Genomic DNA, 20,025 nt, shown 5'->3' with positions numbered 1-20,025 from the left:
CAAATGGTGTCAAACTGCAAGAGGTGGTCACTTGTACTGATTAAGCAAGAGAGCCCTGTGCAATGCTGCACTGGATTGGCTTTGTCTCCTTTTAGGAGGGAGGAGAAGGCAGCTAAGGAGGTTCTTCCAGAGGCATTTTTGGCGTTTTTACCCAGGACAGGCTTTCCCAAGCCGCCTCAGCGCCCTCTGCTGACTTCCTATGGTGTTCCCCCGCCTGCCCACCCCTCTGCAGGAGGACCTGCCCTGCCCCTGACAGAAGGCCGCTCGTTGTAGGTGCCCGTGCAGCGCTTAGCACGACCCGGCCTTCCAAAGCCCTGTGGCGGCACGGCGCGGGGTCCGCCCCGACAGCGGCAGGCGCTGGCAGCCCACAGAGCCACCGCAAGCTCCGGGTGGAGGCGGCACCTGACATGGCCGTAGGAGCTGCGGAACCCCACAGCCTGACAGGGACGAGGCCGCCGCCGCTCCCTCGGCTGCGACAGCCGTGACGGCCGGCGCTGCGGGCAGCGAGGGAGGGCCCAGCGGCGCCGCTCCCCGCGGGCAGCAGCGGACCTCTCTCTGCCTCTCCTCTCCTCTCCGCCTGTCCTGTCCTCTCCTCCTCTCCTCTCCTCCTTTCCTTTCCTCTCCTCTCCCCTCCCCTCCCCTCCCCTCCTGCCGCCCTTGCCCGCCCCGAGCGCCTCAGGCGGCCCCGCCCCTAACGGCCAACGGCCGCCGCGCGCCCGGGCGGGGCAGAGCCTTAGCAAGCCCCGCCCCCTTCCCGGCGGCGCGGTCGCGGATAGGCCGTCGGGGGGCCAGAGGAGGCGCCCGCCAGATTCAAGCTGCGGCAGACGAGGGGTGGTTGGCGGCGCGGCCGTTGTCTGCTGCCGGGATGGAGACGCTGACCTTCCCCCGCTACAGCCCCGACGACATCATCAGCTACCTCCGCAGCCACGTCCTGACGGGCGCCGAGGCCCGGAACCTGGTCAAGGGCGACGTGTTCGGCAATCCCAAGGTGCGTGAGGCGGTTCGGGGGAGGCCGCGGCCCGCGCTGGCGGGTCGGGAGTGGTAGGGGGAGCCGTTCTCGGAGCCCCGCTGCGCTCAGGCAGCTTCCTACTCGTCGTGGAGGAAGGCCTTTGCGTGCCGTAGCATCAGAGGTTTTCTTGAGCATCGGTTGGTTTCTTGAGTGATCGCTCCCCCGGCTTGCACGGTCTTTGGCATACAGCAACCTTTTAAATGAGGTGATTAGTTTTTCCGATGTGGCAGACTAGCCTCGTGGGAGTTAGAGGGCTAAACCTAGAGCTTCTCCTCTCTTCAACTCGAGAGAAGCTTGCTCAAGGCTCACCAGGAAGGGGGTGGGTTCATAAATGGACAAACGTGAAATTACACGGTCTGTCTTTCTCAGTTCTGTGGGAACTAGTTTAAAATAGCCACTGTGTTTGGTATAGTGTCATAGTTTCAACAGCTTAGTTGAACTAATGCTTTTAAAGCAATCCTGGAAAAAGCAACCCCTCCCTGCTCCACTCCTTTTTTTTCTTGTATCGGTCTGACCATTAATGTTAGTGCAGACTTGCAGTATCCCCAACAAAAGAGAAGCGGCTTTAAAGTTGAATTGATGCCTCAGTGTGATTCGTTGTGCTGTTATGTAAGTGCTTGTGCCTGCTGAAGGAGGAGGCTGGCCCTGCTTGTTTAGGGAACGATGGGATGATTGTTTTTAAGAAGGAAGATTGGTTTGAACTGGTCGTGGATTAGTGCTGTAAATTAATACCTGGTTGGCTTGTAGGTGTTTTTTCCCCTCCATTTTAATAATGTGATGAAGGGCACTCATTCCTATGGGATTATAATTTCTGTGACTTTTTTTTTTGGTGTCACTTGGTTTGAGAACTGCTCAGTGAGCAGCAATGTAATGAAAAACAATGTATAGCTATGGCAGTTAGGATTGTAGTTGTCTGAGCTGATTGCTGTCTCTTGTAATTGTATTATGGGATAGTAATGCTTGAACTGCAAACTATTGGAAAGTAAAACTTGTTAGTCTTGGTGGCTCAGTGAAATCAGTCTCCATGTGTTAAAAGTACCACTACTTTTATGGCCTAGTCTGGGAGCCCTGAATAATCAATCATATGGACTGCTGATTCATGTCCTTTCTTCTTGCAGCTTGAAGTTTTACACATGATTTACATGAGAATCCTGCAGAAGGTATATGGAATCCGCCTGGAGCATTTCTACATGGTACGTCTGTAGTGGCAGGTATAATGAAATGTGAAAGGAAAAAACCATTGCACTTAACAAATGTTGAAGTATCTCCCTCTTATCTTCTCACTAGCAAATGGCAAGTAGCTTACTGTTTTGTATGTTGTAATTGCATGAATTGGAGCTTAGAAATTCTGCCTCTATTGCAGAAAACTTGTGTGTGAGATGCTGTATACCCACAGGCATTTGTGTTTGTATTCAGGGAGGCAACTAGTCTGTTCACTTAAGCAGGAATGAGAGTGCAAGTACTGCAGTGCAGTCGTTGGCATGGGTCATTTACCAGAGGTAAATGAACTTGGGAACATCATCTGTGGGCTGTTGCTGAGGCCTTGCTGATTATGTCTGAGAAGTTGCTTTGATCATTGTTCCTGGTCTGGAAGTTGGCTTCAGCTCAAGATACTTGTAGAAATAGTGGTTTTGTGGGTGTGCTGCCTTTGGGTTTCTTTTCTTTCTTTTTTTTTTTTTAATGGAGAAGAGACTCCCTTCTCCACTACAGGAACTAGTGGGCGTGAAGAGGAGCTTGCTTACCACTGTAGGCTGTAAGGAAAGGCTCTGTGGAGAGCCCTTTCCTTCTGTGGGTAAGCTGTGAATTCTTTTCTTTGAGATGCTGCAGGTGCCAGAAATGTCTGTAAAGTCCAGGAGGGATTGGGCAAGCTTTTGAAGGGGACACCATCTCTGGCCTTGAAATTACATACTGTCGTCTTGGGCATCTGCCTTTGGCCATGGCTGGAGGAGGGTCTCTGCTTAAATGTGAGACTGGTCTAGAAGGAAAGTAAATGTTGCTTTTAATGTTTGATCATCTCCACTTCTCCATTAACTGAGAGGAAAGTAAGGAGAAGTGCAGCTGGAGGTTAACTGAAACTAACTGTTAATCAGCAAGGTATATCTTCTCTGTTGGACAAGAACTGATTTGTGAAAGTGAGACCAAATAGTATTGTGTCATGCCAGTTTTTGGGTAAACTAAAAGGGAAGATCATATGTGCACCAGATAACTCAGTTCTTCACGGGCAATGACATTAGCTGGGTTACTGTATTATGAGGTTTAAAATATCAGAAAAAGGTGACAGTATACCACTACCTTCTCCTGACTTTTTCATAAAACAGTTGAGTGTGTGAATTTCAGGGTATTTAAAAGAAAGAGCTGCTTGTTGTTAGGTGTGTAATGCAGAGACTGTCTTTCTGCACCAGTTTTGAACAAACTAAAATTTAGAGTCTAGATTGAATTCCAGAGTTTGTAATGTTGCTGCTCTAGTTATTATTGTCTTTTGCTATTTTGACCAGTCAAAACTGACACTTAAAATAGCCTGCTGATTAACTTGATGGCATTCTTCAGCCTCTAACGTGTTCCCTGTGGATGGGGAGATCATCCTCAGTGTGTTTTAACCTATTTGATTTATCTTATGTTGTGGAAACAAACCTGTGTATTTTTGTTTAAGTATTCTCTACTTATGCACTGACTCTCTTTCTCTTTAGATGCCAGTCAATGTTGACATAATGTATCCACAGATATTTGAAGGTTTTCTACCTGTTTGTAATTTGTATATTCACATGTAAGTAGAAGATGCTGCATCTGTTCAGTTGCTATTCCCTGTAAAGGTCCCATTTACTAGAAGTAGTGGGGCTTTATGTCTTTTTGCTGATGGTGGTTCCACTGCTTGTTGGCTTTGAGCAAAGTGAAATTTGCAGATGAACAGGGGCTGCAATGTTTAATAGAGTAAGATTCTCAGTGGGCAGCTATCTTGTCAAAATGAATGTGTTAACTAAATAATCCATTCTCACCAAGATAGAGCAAAAATCTATACTTTGAATGGCTAGAGGGTCATCATTACACCTAGAAGAAGGACCTTAAGTACCTGTTGTGTAAATTTGCTGTCTAAATTCTATGTAGATATCTTTGTCAGAATGAGGTGAGTGTTACTTTAAGCTTCATTTCAGTTGTACAGGGAGAACTGACTAACAGTTAAGTGTAAGAGTTCCCTAATTAAGCTGAAAAGTTGTTCTACAGGCAAGTATTTTGTCTATAGAAATGTTTGTGAGATGCTGTAAATACAAATTTTTAATGCTGTTCTGTGTGTGGAGTGCTACTGTGTTATTCTCCTGAGACTTACTGTTGTTATGTGCTTGCTGTACATATGCTCTGGGATGAGAGCACAAGATCTGTTTTTTTTGGTAAATGGATATAGCACAAAAACTGAGTAATGGTCACTGCAGATAAGGTTGTATTTTGTTTTCCTTGCAGGGAGCGCTTACTTCCAGTGTGCCGGATTAATGATTTTCAAATTGCTGATGTTTTAAACCCAAGTAAGCAAGTGCATTGTAATCCTTGTGTTTCCTGGGGTGGTGGGTGTCATTTGATATCCAGGTGCTTTTTTTTTCATTTGGTATAGCCAGAGGGGCATCTAGTACAGAGAACTGTCCCTGGCTTCCACCTACTCTTCTGACCCTTGCTGTGGCCCTTAGACAAGCTGGTTCTAATGAGCAGTTCTCCTCTTTATTCCTTACGTAGGCTAATCCAATTAAATAAATGAAGGGAGTTTTGAATGCTATAAGTCTGTTGAACTGCTGGTCTGGAGAGTGGACTGTGACATACTTGGAATAGTGTAAGAATTGATGGTAATTAAAATTATCCTGGCAACTCTGGAATGCTATAGGATTTCTTATACTGATGCCTATGTAGGAAGCGATTGAACTTTTGCTTTGCCCTCTTCAAAACCCAGCTGTGGTGATTCTGGTACAACACAAACAACTTAGAAAAGGCTATTCTGAAGAACTCTTTCACTTCTGGCTCTGTCTTGTCGAAGATATTCAAGGCCTTTGTAATCATCTTTCACAAAGTTTGCTTGGAATGGAGCCAAAAAGTCCCTGCAGTTCAAACTGCTATCTTCAGTTAGCCTGATAGTTAGTGAGGTTCTGTCTCCAGAGCTGTAATTGAAGATTGACACTCTTTCTCCCTGATTTTTATTTTAATGGGAGGCTGTATTTTAATAGTCTTTCTCCTAGGCACCACTTTCTTTTGCAAAATTGCATGGAATTGCTAAGACATTGTAAATTCATAGCTTGGTGCTAGTTTTTGTGTAGTTTGTGAAATCTTTGCAAGGTGAGCAGGGGAAGAACTAATTTGGATTCTGTTGTTTTGTAATTTCTGTCTCTTCTCTGAATTATGTTTTGCCCAACTTTTTCTAAGCAATTGCAATGCATGTGGAAACCAGAATAGCGATAGCTTGCAATTCCTATTTCAGAAACAAAGAGGACAGCTCGCTTCTTGAGTGGCATTCTCAACTTTGTAAATTTCAGAGAATTCCGACGTGAGGTCTACTTGGAGTTACAACTGAACTATGTAAGACTGGATGCCATGTTACTCCAGATACCTACTTAAGTACAATTAATGTTAGCTTAGAACTGGGCATAAAGGTTGTGGTTTTTTAACTGTTTGTTTAAATAACCCATTGGAATCTTAAACATAGCCAAGTAATACAGGAGGGTACCAGTTCAATATTATGTAAAACTTGTACTACTATATTACGTGTTATAAGCATATACCGGTACTGTAAATGGTTTAAGAAAAACCTTTGTAAAGCCCTTAAGGAAACATGTCGGTATAGAAAAGTGGATGAGCTTGTCAATATCATAAAGGTTTCTGTATGACCATGACCAAGTTCTTACTTAGGCTATTATTTGAAGTTTTTTTCCAGTAACCTATTTGATGGTTTAGCCTGGTAAGCGCATGTTTGACACTTCGCATCATTTTGAGGAAAGATAGATCTAACAGTCAGTGGGCTGAAGCTAGAATTGCGGGTGGCTTTTCTTCTGAATATCTCAGTATTTCAGAGATGGTGCATTTCATGTGAAATAATGATCAGCAGGGCTATAATAGAAGCCCAGAGAGAAACCATATTCCTCTAAAATAAAAAATATCTCTGAATATTTAATTTGCAGAAATCAGCTATGGAGAAACACCAACAACTGGAGACCGCAAATCGGGAGGCAGCAGTGAAGCTGGAGAAACTGAAGTGAGTATGAGGAGTAAGTACTATGAGATGCACTACTTGGCTTTCTCTTGTTCAGTGCATATGATCTGGACAGGCTGGACTGATGGGCCGAGGCCATTTGTGTGAGGTTCAACAAGGCTACATGCCAGGTCCTGCACTTGGGCCACAACAACCCCATGCAGTGCTACAGGCTTGGGGAAGAGTGGCTGGAAAGCTGCCCAGCAGAAAAGGACATGGGGGTATTGGTCAACAGCTGACTGAATATAAGCCAGCAGTGTGCCCAGGTGGCCAAGAAGGCCAATGGCATCCCGGCTTGTATGAGAAATAGTGTGGCCAGCAGGACTAGAGAAGTGATTGTCCCCCTGTACTTGGCACTGGTGAGGCTGCACCTCGAATACTGTGTTCAGTTTTGGGCCCCTCACTACAAGAAAGACATTGAGGTGCTGGAGTGCACCCAAAGAAGGGCAAGGAAGCTGGTGAAGGGTCTAGAGCACAAGTCTGATAAGGAGCGGCTGAGGGAACTGGGGTTGTTTAGCCTGGAGAAAAGGAGGCTCAGGGGAGACCTTATTGCTCTCTACAACTACCTGAAAGGAGGTTGTAGCAAGGTGGGTGTTGGTCTCTTCTCTCAAGTAAGAAGCGACAGGACAAGAGGAAATGGCCTCAAGTTGTACCAGGTGAGGTTTAGAGGATATTAGGAAAAATCTATTTGCTGAAAGGATTGTCAAGCATTAGAACAGGCTGCCCAGGGAAGGGGTTGAGTGAGCATCCCTGGAGGTATTTAAAAGATGTGTCTGTGGTGCTTAGGGACATGGTTTAGTGGTGGACTTGACAGTGCTAGGTTAATGGTTGGACTTGAAAATCTTAAGGGTCTTTTCCAACCTAAATGATTCTATGATTATATATGGAGTGCCTAAACAGGAACTGAGTAGTTAAGCTGTGTGATTTGACAGAATTGTTTGATAACTAGTGTAGGAACTTTTAGTTTGAGCAGACTTGACTTCTCCTTTGGCCCTTGTCTGACTTTGTTGCTGGTTAGCCTCCCAGGGAAATAAGTCAGAAAATACAGGGATGGTGCTGCTGGGTTGCGCTCAGAGTTACAGAAGTAGCTCTACTGGTGTTAGGCTAGAAGAGCTGCTGGCAGAAAATAAAAATGTGACTTTGGGAGTATATGCTTGCTTTGAGAGGATACTGTATTTTGTATGTTGGGGACTATGGTGAAACATTTTTTCTGTTATAGTTAGTTTTTAGTGATATATCTTTATTGCTTCAATAGCTGTAGGAAGCCCATCTTCAACTTAATAGATGGGTAAAGTTGTCTTCCTTAGTTATTTGATGTTTGCCCCATTCTCCGTTTGAGGCCATTTAGCCCTACTGCCTGTGTTTTTGCACCATTAAGTTTTGGTTTTGCTTGTGGATAATAGGATGAAGAGATCACTAGTTTCCAAGATAGCTTTCAAAACAAAGAGGTTTTTTCCTCTGACAGCTGCTCTTGGTATGTGGTAGCCAGGAGGTTCTCTAGCTAACTATAGGTCTACCCTAATACAAGCTGTTTCTATGGCAAGTAATATTATGCAAATTTCATAAATGAAAATCACCACAAAAATTGGTAGAAGTGTTGTTCTTTTGTCCTTTGCTTAACGTGATCTTTACATTGTCCTCTGTTATGCTTGTGCCACTTCTTGCCAAAATAGCTCTTTAGATTGTTTCAACTACAAAATTTTACAAGCAAAGGAAAGTAAGATGTATTAATTTGAGACTGTCTTGCCCTGATTACTAAAGTTACTGATTGTAAACTTTTTGGAGAGAGTGATTGTTTTATCTACTGTACTGTGACCTGACTATAACAATGCTTAAACTGTCCAATATCTTTATATTTTGCTTAGCACTGTTCCGGTTGAACATCAAGCAGAGGTCAAGCAACTGACAGATAACATTCGAGAACTGGAGCAACTACTAAGGCAAGACTATCGTCGGAAACAAGTATGATCTTGTTATATATTTCTCTGAAATGCTGCTATGGCTTCTGATCATGGATATTCCTTATTTCTTTTGATTTTGTTCCCCTCCTCCTACTTCTACAAAGGATAAAGGGGAGTTTTCTGATTTAAAACAAAGGTCATTGCAACACAATGTCTTGTCTAACTCCTAGCACCAACTCTTCATTTCACTGTAAGGAATGTGAAACATGCTTGAAATCAGACTTAGGGAATACAAAAGTGTATTTGGCTCTTCTTTCTTGAAATGCATTGCTGCAATGACTTGGGAGATACCTGTGTTATTGTTCAGAAGTGTGATGTGTATGTTTCCCTTTGTTTTCCACCTGAATTTGAAGAATTGGAACTGGAGGTGAGCCATGCCAGGAAATGAAGCTTAAGAAGCCTAAGAGCCTGGCAAAAAGAGTAGGGTTGATTGCGGGGATAACCTTCCAGCAATGGCAACATGCCTCTAAGGTCTCATAGCTAACCTTTTCAGCTGCTTTGGGGGGAAAAAAATTGTGGTTAAGTTTTTTGTTATGTTAAGTCATGTCTCTACTATTAATATTAACTTTGTGCTTGACTTCTATATTATTTGGGACCTTGTATTACCTTAGTTTGTTTTGGGTTTTTTCCCTCAAGAACAGTGCCTCTGGCGAAGAAGGTTGTGCGTGTATAATGCTGCCAGGGTCAGTAAGAATAGAGGTGGTCTGTCTCTTATCCCTGTTCCTAGTTAGCTACTGCTGGCTGCATCCCTAGTGCTCCTGGTGGCTTTTGCGACAATGTTCTCCTTCCCTGTCTTTTAAATCATAGACTGCAATTTTGTCTGCTAGTTATGGCACTCCAAAGAAACTATAAATGGGATTTCTCTTGTAGACAGATATATGATAGAAGGGTAAAGGAGGTAGCAGTTGTAGAGGTGCTTATTTAAAGTTTGTTGCTTTTTTTAGACAGCTTTGCAAGAAGTGATTTCGCAAAAGAAGTCAGATATTGCAGAGAGTACCCGAAAACTGGTAAGTACACCTCTAGGTGTAGGCTGTAGCTTGCATCTCGAATCAACTAATAGATCATCTCTCTAGGATCAAATTATTCTTTGAGCCAGGTAATGTTCAGGTGGTGATTTTTTTTAAACCTGATTTGGCTTCATTCCCACCCCCCCTGCTCCCAGAAGCTTCACTGCAGTAGTTTGTTTTGTTGTTAACTTTAAATACACATCTCTGCAATGTAAGCTGTCTGTGTTCAGGAAGCTGATATGTTAAAGGGTGAGAAATCTGGACTTCTTAGAAGCTATGGGCTTACCTTAGGTGCATAGAATGGCTAATGAGGCAGCCACTGACCTGGTAGGGAGAAAACAGGAAGCTTTTGAGAAGTTGCACAGGAAGCTTGTTGCTCTTCTACCAGGTTGATACAGCTGGCTCTGAAACTCTGCAGTGACTACCTTGGTTGTCCTAGGCGAGGGATTTTGAAGGAGAGAGCTGCTAGTAATATGTATTAGCTGGCAGGCTTTTTGTCAAGTATTAGTTAAATGCTGTTCTTGTGACTTAGTATTGCACCCCGGTACACATGTTCAGGGAGCAAAATAGACCGTTAACGGCTTTGATCAGGAATGTTAATGCTGTTTAGAGGAATTCATTTTTAAAACAAACTTCCTAATGAGGAATGACTTACAACAGAGAAAAGAACCTGTCTAGTCATAAGATCCTGTCAAACCATGCCTCACAATTCCTCTTTGTTCACCTAATTGCTAATATTGAGAGTGTGTTTCTGTTGTTAACTAGAATGAGCTTAAAGTGACAATGGCTACTCTGAAAGAAGAACAAGAGCAGCTGAAATCAAAAATTGTGGAGAGTCCAGAGGAACTGAAAAATTACAAAGAACTGATGAAAGAGACTGTTAAGAAACTCAAGAAATCCAAGGTGAGGTTTTCCTCTGTCCACACAAGGAGATATTCTATTAGAAAAAGCACGTTCTACTGAACTGTCATCGTCTAGAACTGCTTCTTGAATGACATATACTTCTAGTAAAAAAAAATAGTTAACAGAACAGTGTTTAGTCTGAAATGAAATCACAACTTCAGAGAAAACTGAAGGGTGGTTTTGAGGTGTGTTTTATTTTGTTTGTGGTGGGGGGGTTTTTTTGTGGGTGTTTGTGGTTTTTGTTGTTGTTTGTTTTTTTTTTTTAAAGTGGGATTGCAGTCACTGCTGCTTTGTCCTCAATGAGTAACTGTTTATTTGTGAAACTAGGTGTAGAACTCTTGAATCTATACTATACCTTTCTGGCTGTTTGCTCTCAAGAGATAACTATTTTGGCAGCTCACAAATGTCCTTGGAATTAGAACGCATGCTTCATAGCATTCTAATAGTGTCTCTGTTCATAGTGTCTCTGTTATCATTCACTGTTTCTGGAATTGATGGCTGTCTCCTCAGTGTTCAGCATACTAGTGTTACCTTCCTAGCTTTTTGTTTGTGGGTTTTTTTATAGTAATGTCCAGTCTTTAAATGTTTGTAGTTCATGATTGCTCAACATCAGTGAAGCTTGCATAACTTTGTCTTCCTAGGTATTTTTGTTCCAAAGGTGTAAGCTTTATTGCTGTAATTCCAGACATCTGTTTTTATGATGCTTTATGTAACTCCTGTTTTACCAGTGTAGAATTTCTTCACTGTACAGCTTTTTTCTGTCCTGAAAGCTCTTGTAACAAACTAGTTGATTCAGTGTAAAACACTTTCATGTCACTCTTCCTGTCCTTTCCAAATAAATGCTTTTTTTACAAACTGAAGATCTAATTTCAGTAACTACTAAATATCAATTCCAGTGTATGTTAAACAGCGAGGGAATGGGTACAAAAGTTGGTATGTGTTAATACTAGACAAAATAACTGCTGAACTCCAAAGCTGTTTTATTAATAGTCTTTTCTCTTTAAAGCAAGAAGTTATTGAGAAATATGAAGGTTATAGAGACCTAGTTGAGGTTCTGCCGTCATGCCAACTGGAGGTGCAGTTATATCAAAAGAAGATGGAAAGACAGGGAGCAAATGTGGAGAGACTGGCCAGTGTATTATCAGAGGTTTGTATTATCCAAATTATATCTGGTTAGGGAGAATTTAATGTCTAAGCAAGATAGGTGATCATTAGTAAATGTCTGTATTTTGAAAGTTGCCATATCTCCTCTTCCTAAAAAAGAAAGAGTTTGGATAACTTCAAAATTTCATTCTTAAAAACATCAGTAAAACATAGCTGCTGCTTTGCTGCATGCCACTAGCTAATGCACTATTGACCACTTTTAATAGTCAAAGCCTTTGTTGCCATAGAAACCTGACCTAAAATAGTTTGAACTGTCTTGGGGTTGTTGGTAGGAAATGATGGAAGAAGAAAAGTGAGATCCAGTTTCTTCTGCCTGGAGAGCAGAAATGAAGAGCAAAAAATTACTACTTCAAGAAAAGTCATGTCTTAAGTGCCTTTAACTTTACTAATATTACTAAGCTAGCCTTTCCTTGAGGAAATGTTTGTCACAATATGGTACCTTACTATTTGCTACTCAGTTTTGGGAGAATGCAATTGTTAGGGGTGTTTGAAAAATGGTATGCAGTCTTTTGGGGTATTTATACAGCATATGTTCAAATTACCCTTGGCTAAGAGCTATAGCAGAACTCAGTAACTTCTGAAAACTATTCTAAGTGATGGGATCTTGTTCATTTGCATGTATTTAAAATCAGATAAAGACTAGGGAACTAGGATTTAACTGGGAGAATTAGTTAGCAGTCAGATCTTTAAAAACAGGAAGCTAGTTCTAATCTTAGTAAACTAACAGATTATTTTCCACCCATTTAACTTATTTCAATACTACTTATGTACTCTAGGTCAGAAATCTGGAGGACCAGCTTGAGAGCGCTCAGATAGAGCTGAAAAAGGGGAAGACAGATGAAATGTCCTTAAAGAGACTGGTCACTGCAAAACATGAGAAGCTGTCTACAGCAGAAATAAGAATAAAAAAGAAGCGTGAAGATGTTGAGCAATATAAGCACACTGTATTTGAGTATGGATGAGTTGACATTTCTGCCTGATGCTACTTTATGTCTTCGTTATGTGCTACCAAAGTTTGCTTCTGGTACAAACATGTAGCTTAGCAGTAAGAAGAAAATGAGCAATGTGGGATAGGTTTGTATGAAGACCAGTAATGCTGCAGGCAGGGACTTGGGGTCTCAAATCAATAATTGCAATGTGATTTGACAGCAATTCTTTTATTGGAGCACTAATTTAATTTATAATGCTTATTCTTGATTCTTTTATCTTCTTAAAGAGGATGTCACATTGGGATAATTTTCCAACTTATCAGACTTCAACAAAGCCCCATTTGCCTTTCATGAATTTTTCATAATTTCCCTTGCCACTTTTGCTCATTATCAAAAATGTTCAAGACCCATGGGGAAATGGGGCTCGTATCTCAGAGGAGTATTATCCTGACATGATGCTTCTAAAACAAAAGGAAAAAGTGTCATTTGATCAAAGCCTCTTAGCCCATCTTCTGTCCTACCGTACGCTAAAGGCAAGTTGCAAGGCAGTGTTTACAGCACAGCAGTCACTTTTGCAGCAGCAAACTGCAGTGTTGTAAGGTCGTGGCTTCACTGTGAGATTAGAAGTGCTGAACTGTTATAGAGAAAGCTTATAACACTTTCTGTACATGGCTAGGAAAGGGGATATGGAAAGTTATTGGCTTGGGTAGATTAACTATGATGGAAGAGAGCATTTTCTACATAGCTGAGAGAGTCAGCTAAGATTTAGTCATGCTGAAAGGCTTGTGTGGTGTGTAGAATAGCAGCAAGATTCCCAGGTTTCCTTTGTTCCCACTTAATGTATTGTACCAGCTAAAGGACATTAATTAAAAGCTATTTTTCCTTCCAAGTAAAGAACGAAAACCATATAATCTAATGCTCCTTTATGTTAAAAGTTGCTGCCGATTTATCTGTTTTTAACGTGTTAGATATTTCCCTTGAGTGATAAAATTAGATACTTTGATAAGAAAGAGGGGAAGGGAGGTAACCTTGGTTTGAAAACAGGAGTTTTTTTGCTGTTGAATAAGAGAATGTGTCCTGACTCTTCCCTTGAGATAGGAAGATGTAACTAGGGTCTTGCTAGTATGAGTGATTTTTTTAGCCATTCTTTAGAGAAAGCAGCTGTTACAGTTCACCTGTAATTATTGTACAAATGCTCAGTATAAACTGGTAGGTGTTTTTTGCACTTGAAGTCAGAGTAGATCTCCTATTCCCACACTAACCCTTTGCTGATTACATGGTAGCTCTCAGCTGGAGCTATCTGAATGTACCTGCAAGCTGGGGAAATACTATTTGGTCTTTGTTTGGGATGCGGTGAAATGATGGACTGGAAGTTGCAGATAACATGTAAATGTACAGGATTAGAGCTCTAACTTGGTGGGCAGGGACCTGAGGCTAAGGAAAATGTGTGACTTTCAATTATGCTGAAACATCAAGTGCTTTTAACCTGGTCCAGTGGCTGGCCTTTAGGCAGGGCTCTCCACTGATGCCTGTACTGTATTACTCAAAGGCAGGAAGATGCAGTCTCCAGTGGTCTGTTGGGCTGGTTCCACTGGAGTCACTTGAGTTGCATTGATTGGCAGCACCTGAAGATCTTCAACATATTCCTCTAACTCCACTTTGAATTTCACTTCTTGTACCTAAGTTGTTCTAGTTTAAGAATTGGACACACTTCTAAGCAACTAAATTCTATACAGCATTGCTTCTAGAAGCTGTTAGTTTCATGCTCATAAAATGCAAGCTTTGTTTGTGGTGGGCTTAAGTTTAATCTGGAATTAGTTAAATGGCTCAGTACTAACTTTTTTTCTCCCACCTTTAGATATTGTAACAGAGTTCAGGAGAAGAGGGGTGCCGTATATGATAAAGTGACGGCCATTCACAAGGAAATCCAACAGACAAGGTTCAAAATTCAGCAGCTGAAGGAGAATGCTGAAAAAGAAGAAATGAAAGCCAAGGTGAGGTTTTTTTTTCCTAAAGGAATCCTCTTTGGTATTTTCAAAACTGTTTTTTAACTTAAGCTGTGTAGATAAAGGAACACTTATTGGCCCCTAAAAACAACTAGGGTGGACAGTGGGAGGGAGAGCACTTCCTGCATGTGGTTCCACTGGGTTGCTACGGCTTATGCTTGTCTCTGCAGGCTGTAGATGGCCCACAGGAGAAGTGGGCTTTGCAGAGAAGACTGTGGAATGGTGTGATTGCCCAGTATTTTGGGAGGTGACATTAAACCTGTCTTCCCACCTGTACCTGTAGCAGATACTGTGCTAGTTCCATGATGTCCATTTTTGTATCACGGTGCTTCCAGCTCTAAGCAGTCAGATTTTTTTTTGTTTGGCCCCTGGGGCCTAACCTGTGAGGCTTTACACTTGTGTTGTAGTGATTGGCAGTACTGTAATCCTCTCAATAGTCTTCCTCAAATAGAGGACCATGTGCCATGTCACAAATCCCTTCTTCCTAGGGTTTCAAGAAGATGACTGTCCAGCTCAGCTTTGGAAAGAGGCAGAAATCCTGATGGGTTGGGAGTAGGGGATCACAGCCTATCTGTAGGGTTGCATCCTATCTGTTCATTACTGAAGTACTGTCTGTGCTGGGAGGATAATGGTAGCAGTCACAGTGGCAGAGACCTTGGTGACACAGGATAACACAGAAAAGGGCAGTAGTAGCATAAATACTGGGCTAGTGCTGGTTGTTTGACTATCTTAGTATTGTGACCACTAGAGTTACAACAGAATCAAATATTGAGATTTTGCTTGTGGTTGCTCTTACTCTTCTGATTAACTTTCCTGTATTCTGTGAATGCTGCTTCTTAAGTCTGGGATGAGGTACCTTTGAAATCACTTGAGACCACCAGACCACTCTCACTTAAATCCATATAAAGCATAAATGTTAACTTTGCTGATGGATTTCCCCCCACCCGTTATCTCCTCTTTCTAGGAAATATACCTAAATCTGAAGACTGGGTTGGAGAAGCATCATGACTCTCTCGTTAACACAGCAAAGAGTTATGCAGCCTCAAGAGAAGAGAAGATTGCTGAACTGAAGAAGGGGCTGCTTAGAGTTCAGACTCCTGGAAGTAGTTCTTAGACCTGTCTTCACTTGTATTCTACTTTCATTATGTTTATCTTCATATCTGAACTCAAGAGCTTGTGCTTTGTATGGGATGGATAATTATTCCAGGCAAAAGCCAGATTTCTCAAAAACCATGTTGGAACACATCTAGCTTTCTAGACAGATCCTGATGTCGTGAGCTTGCTAATGTGGATAAGAAAACACTTGGTTTAGCCTGTTTGTATTGTTTCAGTCAGTATCTGATTTTAGTGGTAATAATGCAAATCTTGCTAACACCAAATTGCTTGACATTTAGACAGAATCCTGCTTTTTGTAGAAACTGTTCTGCAGACTTTGATCTGGGAAGACCTGGTGCTTAGGTCTGTCCTGAATGGACACACTGTTCAAGATAAGTCAGTAATAGGTGATATTGCACTACCATTATTCAATTAAGATTAAATCCTGATGGAGCAGTAGCATCCATGTAAATGCCAACTTACTCATCACAAATATTGGTGACTGTAAACACTCAAGAGTGTCATTTTAGTTAACAGTACAGTACCTCTAGATGCTTGAACTCATTGTTTCTGCTCTGTGGGGTATTGAACCCTCATTTGTGTTTATTAGAAAGTCTGTGTTTGGGTGCTTAGTCCTATTAAAAAAATGACATAGATAAGTATTTTGTACCTTAACTTGTGATGGCACTCAGTTTGCCACAGTGTTTTTAATTATTTCCAGAAATAAAATGTTAATTTTTAAAATAGTTCATATAAGGATATTTAACCCTATTTCTCTTATGTCTTTTCCCTCCCTACTCTCCCAGCTGACTTGGCATATCATTCCAATTTAAAAATTTGGTTTGTACATTTGTAGGAATGTGTACTACCAGAAGTTTTTTATAATGAATGGAGGAGGATTCAAGCTTGTATAAATTAATATCTTTCTAGGTTTGTTTAATTCCTCAACTTATTAGCTAGAGGTGCTAGCAAGTCAGTTAGGAACAGCAGGTGATCATTGCTTCTAGAGCTCTTACTGAGGCATCAGACCCTTCTATAGTCTTGCTTTGAAGTTTTTTTCTTACATTGTAGCATGTGAGACATTTCAGTGAAAGTCTGTGTTAATCTGCAAATCTTAACCTAGTACAAAGCTTCTCATACAGTTTTCCATTTTCCACCAAATATAGTCTGTGTGATAAGGGAGTGTGTATAACACAACTTCATGCTTCAAAGTGAGCGTACTCTTCATCCCAACAGTCTTGCAATGTTGTGCAGCAGCATCTGGTCTAGAGACTAGCGAAAGTCTTAACTGCTAAGGTAGTTGATTTTTTTTTTTCAAGAGCTAAAGATGTTAAATACATGCAAGGCACAGAAAAATTCTTCCTGGATTTCATGTACTAGGCCACACACAGAATAATTAATGGTGTTTTGGATATTGTACTTTGAAAGTGAGGTTTTAATACACAACACAAAAGGAGAGATTCATTTAAAGCATTATGTTCTTCATGTGCAGATGTGTTCCACTCCCTTTGCCATAACATGGGTTCTAGTGTGACACAGATACTATCTACAGGAACATGTTGCTTTTCATTGGCAGTACTTGCTAATGAACTTGATGTCTGTGCGCAACTGTGATAACTTTTAGGTTTTTTCAGACTTAAAATACTATGAAGACAGATGGCAAGGCTTATGTAGAGTTTTCCCTGAGCATTCTTGAGATATCCCTGCTTCTCATGTCAGTCTAGCCTGTATCCCAGTTTGACAAGATAGTGGAAGCCAAGTATTCCTTCTTTTAATTTCTCTGAGAATTTTGGGCTGTGGCTTTTTTTTTGGTGATGCTATAAAGATTCAAAGTAAACTCATGTGACTTGGTAGTCTATAAGCATAGCAGTAGTATCTACTTTCTTATAAGGACTGGTTGGAGGTTGTGCTCCACAGCCTGGATGTTACAGCGGCTCTTGGGAAAGAGATTCCCAAAAGCTTAAAATAGATCCTGCAAGGGATTACTTCAGCCAGCAGATGATTTTGAAGAGATAAGCTTACTGTCCTTCAGGAAACTGCATATAAAGATCAAAATTCTTAGGCTAGAGAGATCGTGCTTTTGTAGCCCAGTGATTAGGAATTTGCAGGGCAAAGAAAATGCTAGATTCTGGTTCCTGCTCTTGGGTTTTGCAACACCAGCTGTTGGGTAAAATAAAAGGCCACAATTCAAGAAGAAAATAAACCTGTCCCTGGAAATCAGAAGTTTATGTATTTCCAATAGGCTCTCTTGCCTTCAGAGTGGCCTGTCTATTTGTTGGTACCCAAAATACCTATTAAAAAAATAACCAAAACTATATTTTTATCTAGAGAATTGATTTCTAGGTATGGGTCTACTGCTGCTTTTCAAGAACTGCTACTCATCTTGAACCATATGGCAAGGCAGTGGGGGAAATTTTAGTGTAATCCGAATAGCAGTGAAGAGAGGATGACTTTGCTAAGGCGGTACAGCTCAATTTCCCTTAAGAGGGCAGTGTTCAAAACTTTTTTGTTAGTACTTTTTTTGTCTAAATGCCTAGAGCCCTCTGCCAAGGCCTACATCAAAGAAAACTGCAGAACTCCTTTATTTTGAGACACTGGTGTGAAATAAGCGAATTATATGTGGACATCTATCATGAAGCTGATGGAGAATAGCCAGGCTAGACTTAGTGGAATGACACCTTCACAGCTTTCCCTGTTGTCTACCTGTGAGAATAACTGAGTGTCAGTAGCTGTTATACAGCTTGGCATAACACTATTTAAATGTGTTTGATTTTTTTTTTGCATGTACTTCAGTATTTCATATACTACATAAAGCTTGTAGCAAACTTGCATTGTACTGCTTGGGCTGCAAGGCTTTCTGGTCTCACTTGTTTCAAATGCATTTGGTTGCTGACAATATTCTGTAAACAACAAAGAAGCTGGTCCTTGAAAACAGCAGCCTTGTTACAGACTTCTGAAAAGGTTAGGCTCAGCTTTGTATGCCATTCCCTTAGACGGGCATAAGTGATCCTCCCAGTATTAGTATCTTACTCATATTGAATGTATGTGAATCTCAGATTCCTTGATAGCTTCTGTTAGTTTCCCAACAATATTTACTTACGTGGTAAATGAGAGCTTTTTTAGGACTAGGGGAAAAGCATTCCAAGATGGTGTTGAGGAGGGCTCTGATCTAATGTGTGTGTTCAGTTTAGCTTTGGTATTGCCTTGGAGAATTCTAGTCTTATCTCCTTTGTGCTGCCCCTTCAGCTTGCTAGTGCAACTGTTGGTTGGTTGTACTGTGGGGTCTTTTTGCTCTTCAAGCATGGCGCTCAGGGTTATGAGCGCCATACCCTGATCTGGTTTCTAGCCTAGCTGTGTGTTATATTGCCTGTAGTATCTGGGTCAAATGATACTTTTGACGAGTTTTTTTTAAAAAAAAAAAACACACCCACAAAAAGCCTACATTATAACAGTGGTGTTCATGACTACATCTTATACCCAACACATAGATTATTTCAGGGTAAAATCTTTAGCAGTACAGAAATACAGACTGCATGCGTGAGTATATTTGCAACTAGGTATTAAGCTTAAGAGTAATATGAAAAATACTCTTAGCTCCCAATCCTGTAAGCAAACATGTAATTTCTACTTAGGTGAGAGCATTCCATATGAATGTGTTAGTCTAGTAATATATATATATAGTGTCTCCCCTTTGAGTGCATATGTCATCAAGTAATTTTGGTTGCCCACCTGGGCAGGAATAGTTTGTTGTAGCTGCTTCAGCAAAGTCCCTAACTCTCTTATGGTATTGCTGCTTATTTTATTTTACTGTTGCTATACTTCTCTCCCCACTTATTCCTTCTAGCACAACTCTTATGTGAGAAAAGATGCCTTGTTCTCCTTTGGCCATAAAAGCCTGTTGCTCCCTACAAACTTCTCTTATTGAAAAAAGAAAATGCTAATATTATAAAGAACATGTATGTTGGGGAATATGCTATTTTGTGTATTGCTGAACTGAAAAATAATTTGTTTTTCTTATAGATGTGTCTGCTAGATTTTTAAGCTAAAGGCTTGAAGGGAAGCAGGAGTCTTTCCAGTGGTCTTGTGAATTGATCTCGGTTATTCACTCAGTCTGGGAAACTTCCATATCAGCCTTTGTGCTTACCACTGGCTGTACTTCTACTTTTGACCTTAGACTTCATCTTGCTGTGGTGCTAGTGCCTGTTCTTGAGTAGATCAACAATGAGAGTATTTGCATGATGTGAAGCAGCATCAGTAACACACAAGGTCCAATAATTCGTGTGGTATTAATGTGGTTTTATACTGTATCTGTATTCTAAACATCCAGTGCATACCGACAAGTCCTTGTTCTGAATTTCTGTAGCTATCTAATATCTACAAGACCTTTTCTTTGCTTAGGTGTCATCTAGATCCAGTTACAAATGCTTATCTTTTTTGTTTGGGCTACTTGTAGAGTCAACCTGAAGATGCCAGAATGCCCTTTTAAGCAGTAACAACTTTCCCTCTGATGCTAACAATTGTCAGATCTTTTACTCTAAGATGGGCTTGTTTAGTATTTGACTTGTTCATAATCCTTTTGTTGGGCCACGTATGGGAGTCTTCCATATGTGAAGGCCATATGTGTCCTGCTTCTGGTGATCTTTGGGAAACCAGGGTAGGATGCAGCCCTGATCTGAGCATGCCAACCTGTGTGGGAGATCTAATGTCTACTCCATCTTTGTATAAGTATC

General features: G+C 41.2%; 1 protein-coding gene across 1 annotated transcript; it reads left to right on the top strand.

The window, feature by feature from the left end:
- Positions 1 to 725: 725 nt before the first annotated feature.
- NUF2 (NUF2 component of NDC80 kinetochore complex) lies at positions 726 to 19,515 on the top strand. Its single transcript, XM_072868243.1, has 13 exons — positions 726 to 988; positions 2,128 to 2,202; positions 3,697 to 3,773; positions 4,463 to 4,524; positions 5,463 to 5,560; positions 6,160 to 6,233; positions 8,096 to 8,192; positions 9,136 to 9,198; positions 9,964 to 10,101; positions 11,108 to 11,248; positions 12,042 to 12,217; positions 14,053 to 14,188; positions 15,165 to 19,515. Exons 1-13 carry the CDS (start codon positions 866 to 868, stop codon positions 15,312 to 15,314), a joined length of 1,410 nt encoding a protein of 469 aa, XP_072724344.1. The 5' UTR covers positions 726 to 865; the 3' UTR covers positions 15,315 to 19,515.
- Positions 19,516 to 20,025: the final 510 nt, after the last annotated feature.

This window comes from Ciconia boyciana, chromosome 7 (assembly GCF_034638445.1).
Source record: "Ciconia boyciana chromosome 7, ASM3463844v1, whole genome shotgun sequence".
Classification (NCBI taxonomy): domain Eukaryota; kingdom Metazoa; phylum Chordata; class Aves; order Ciconiiformes; family Ciconiidae; genus Ciconia; species Ciconia boyciana.
This window is presented reverse-complemented; position numbering and strand designations above follow the sequence as displayed.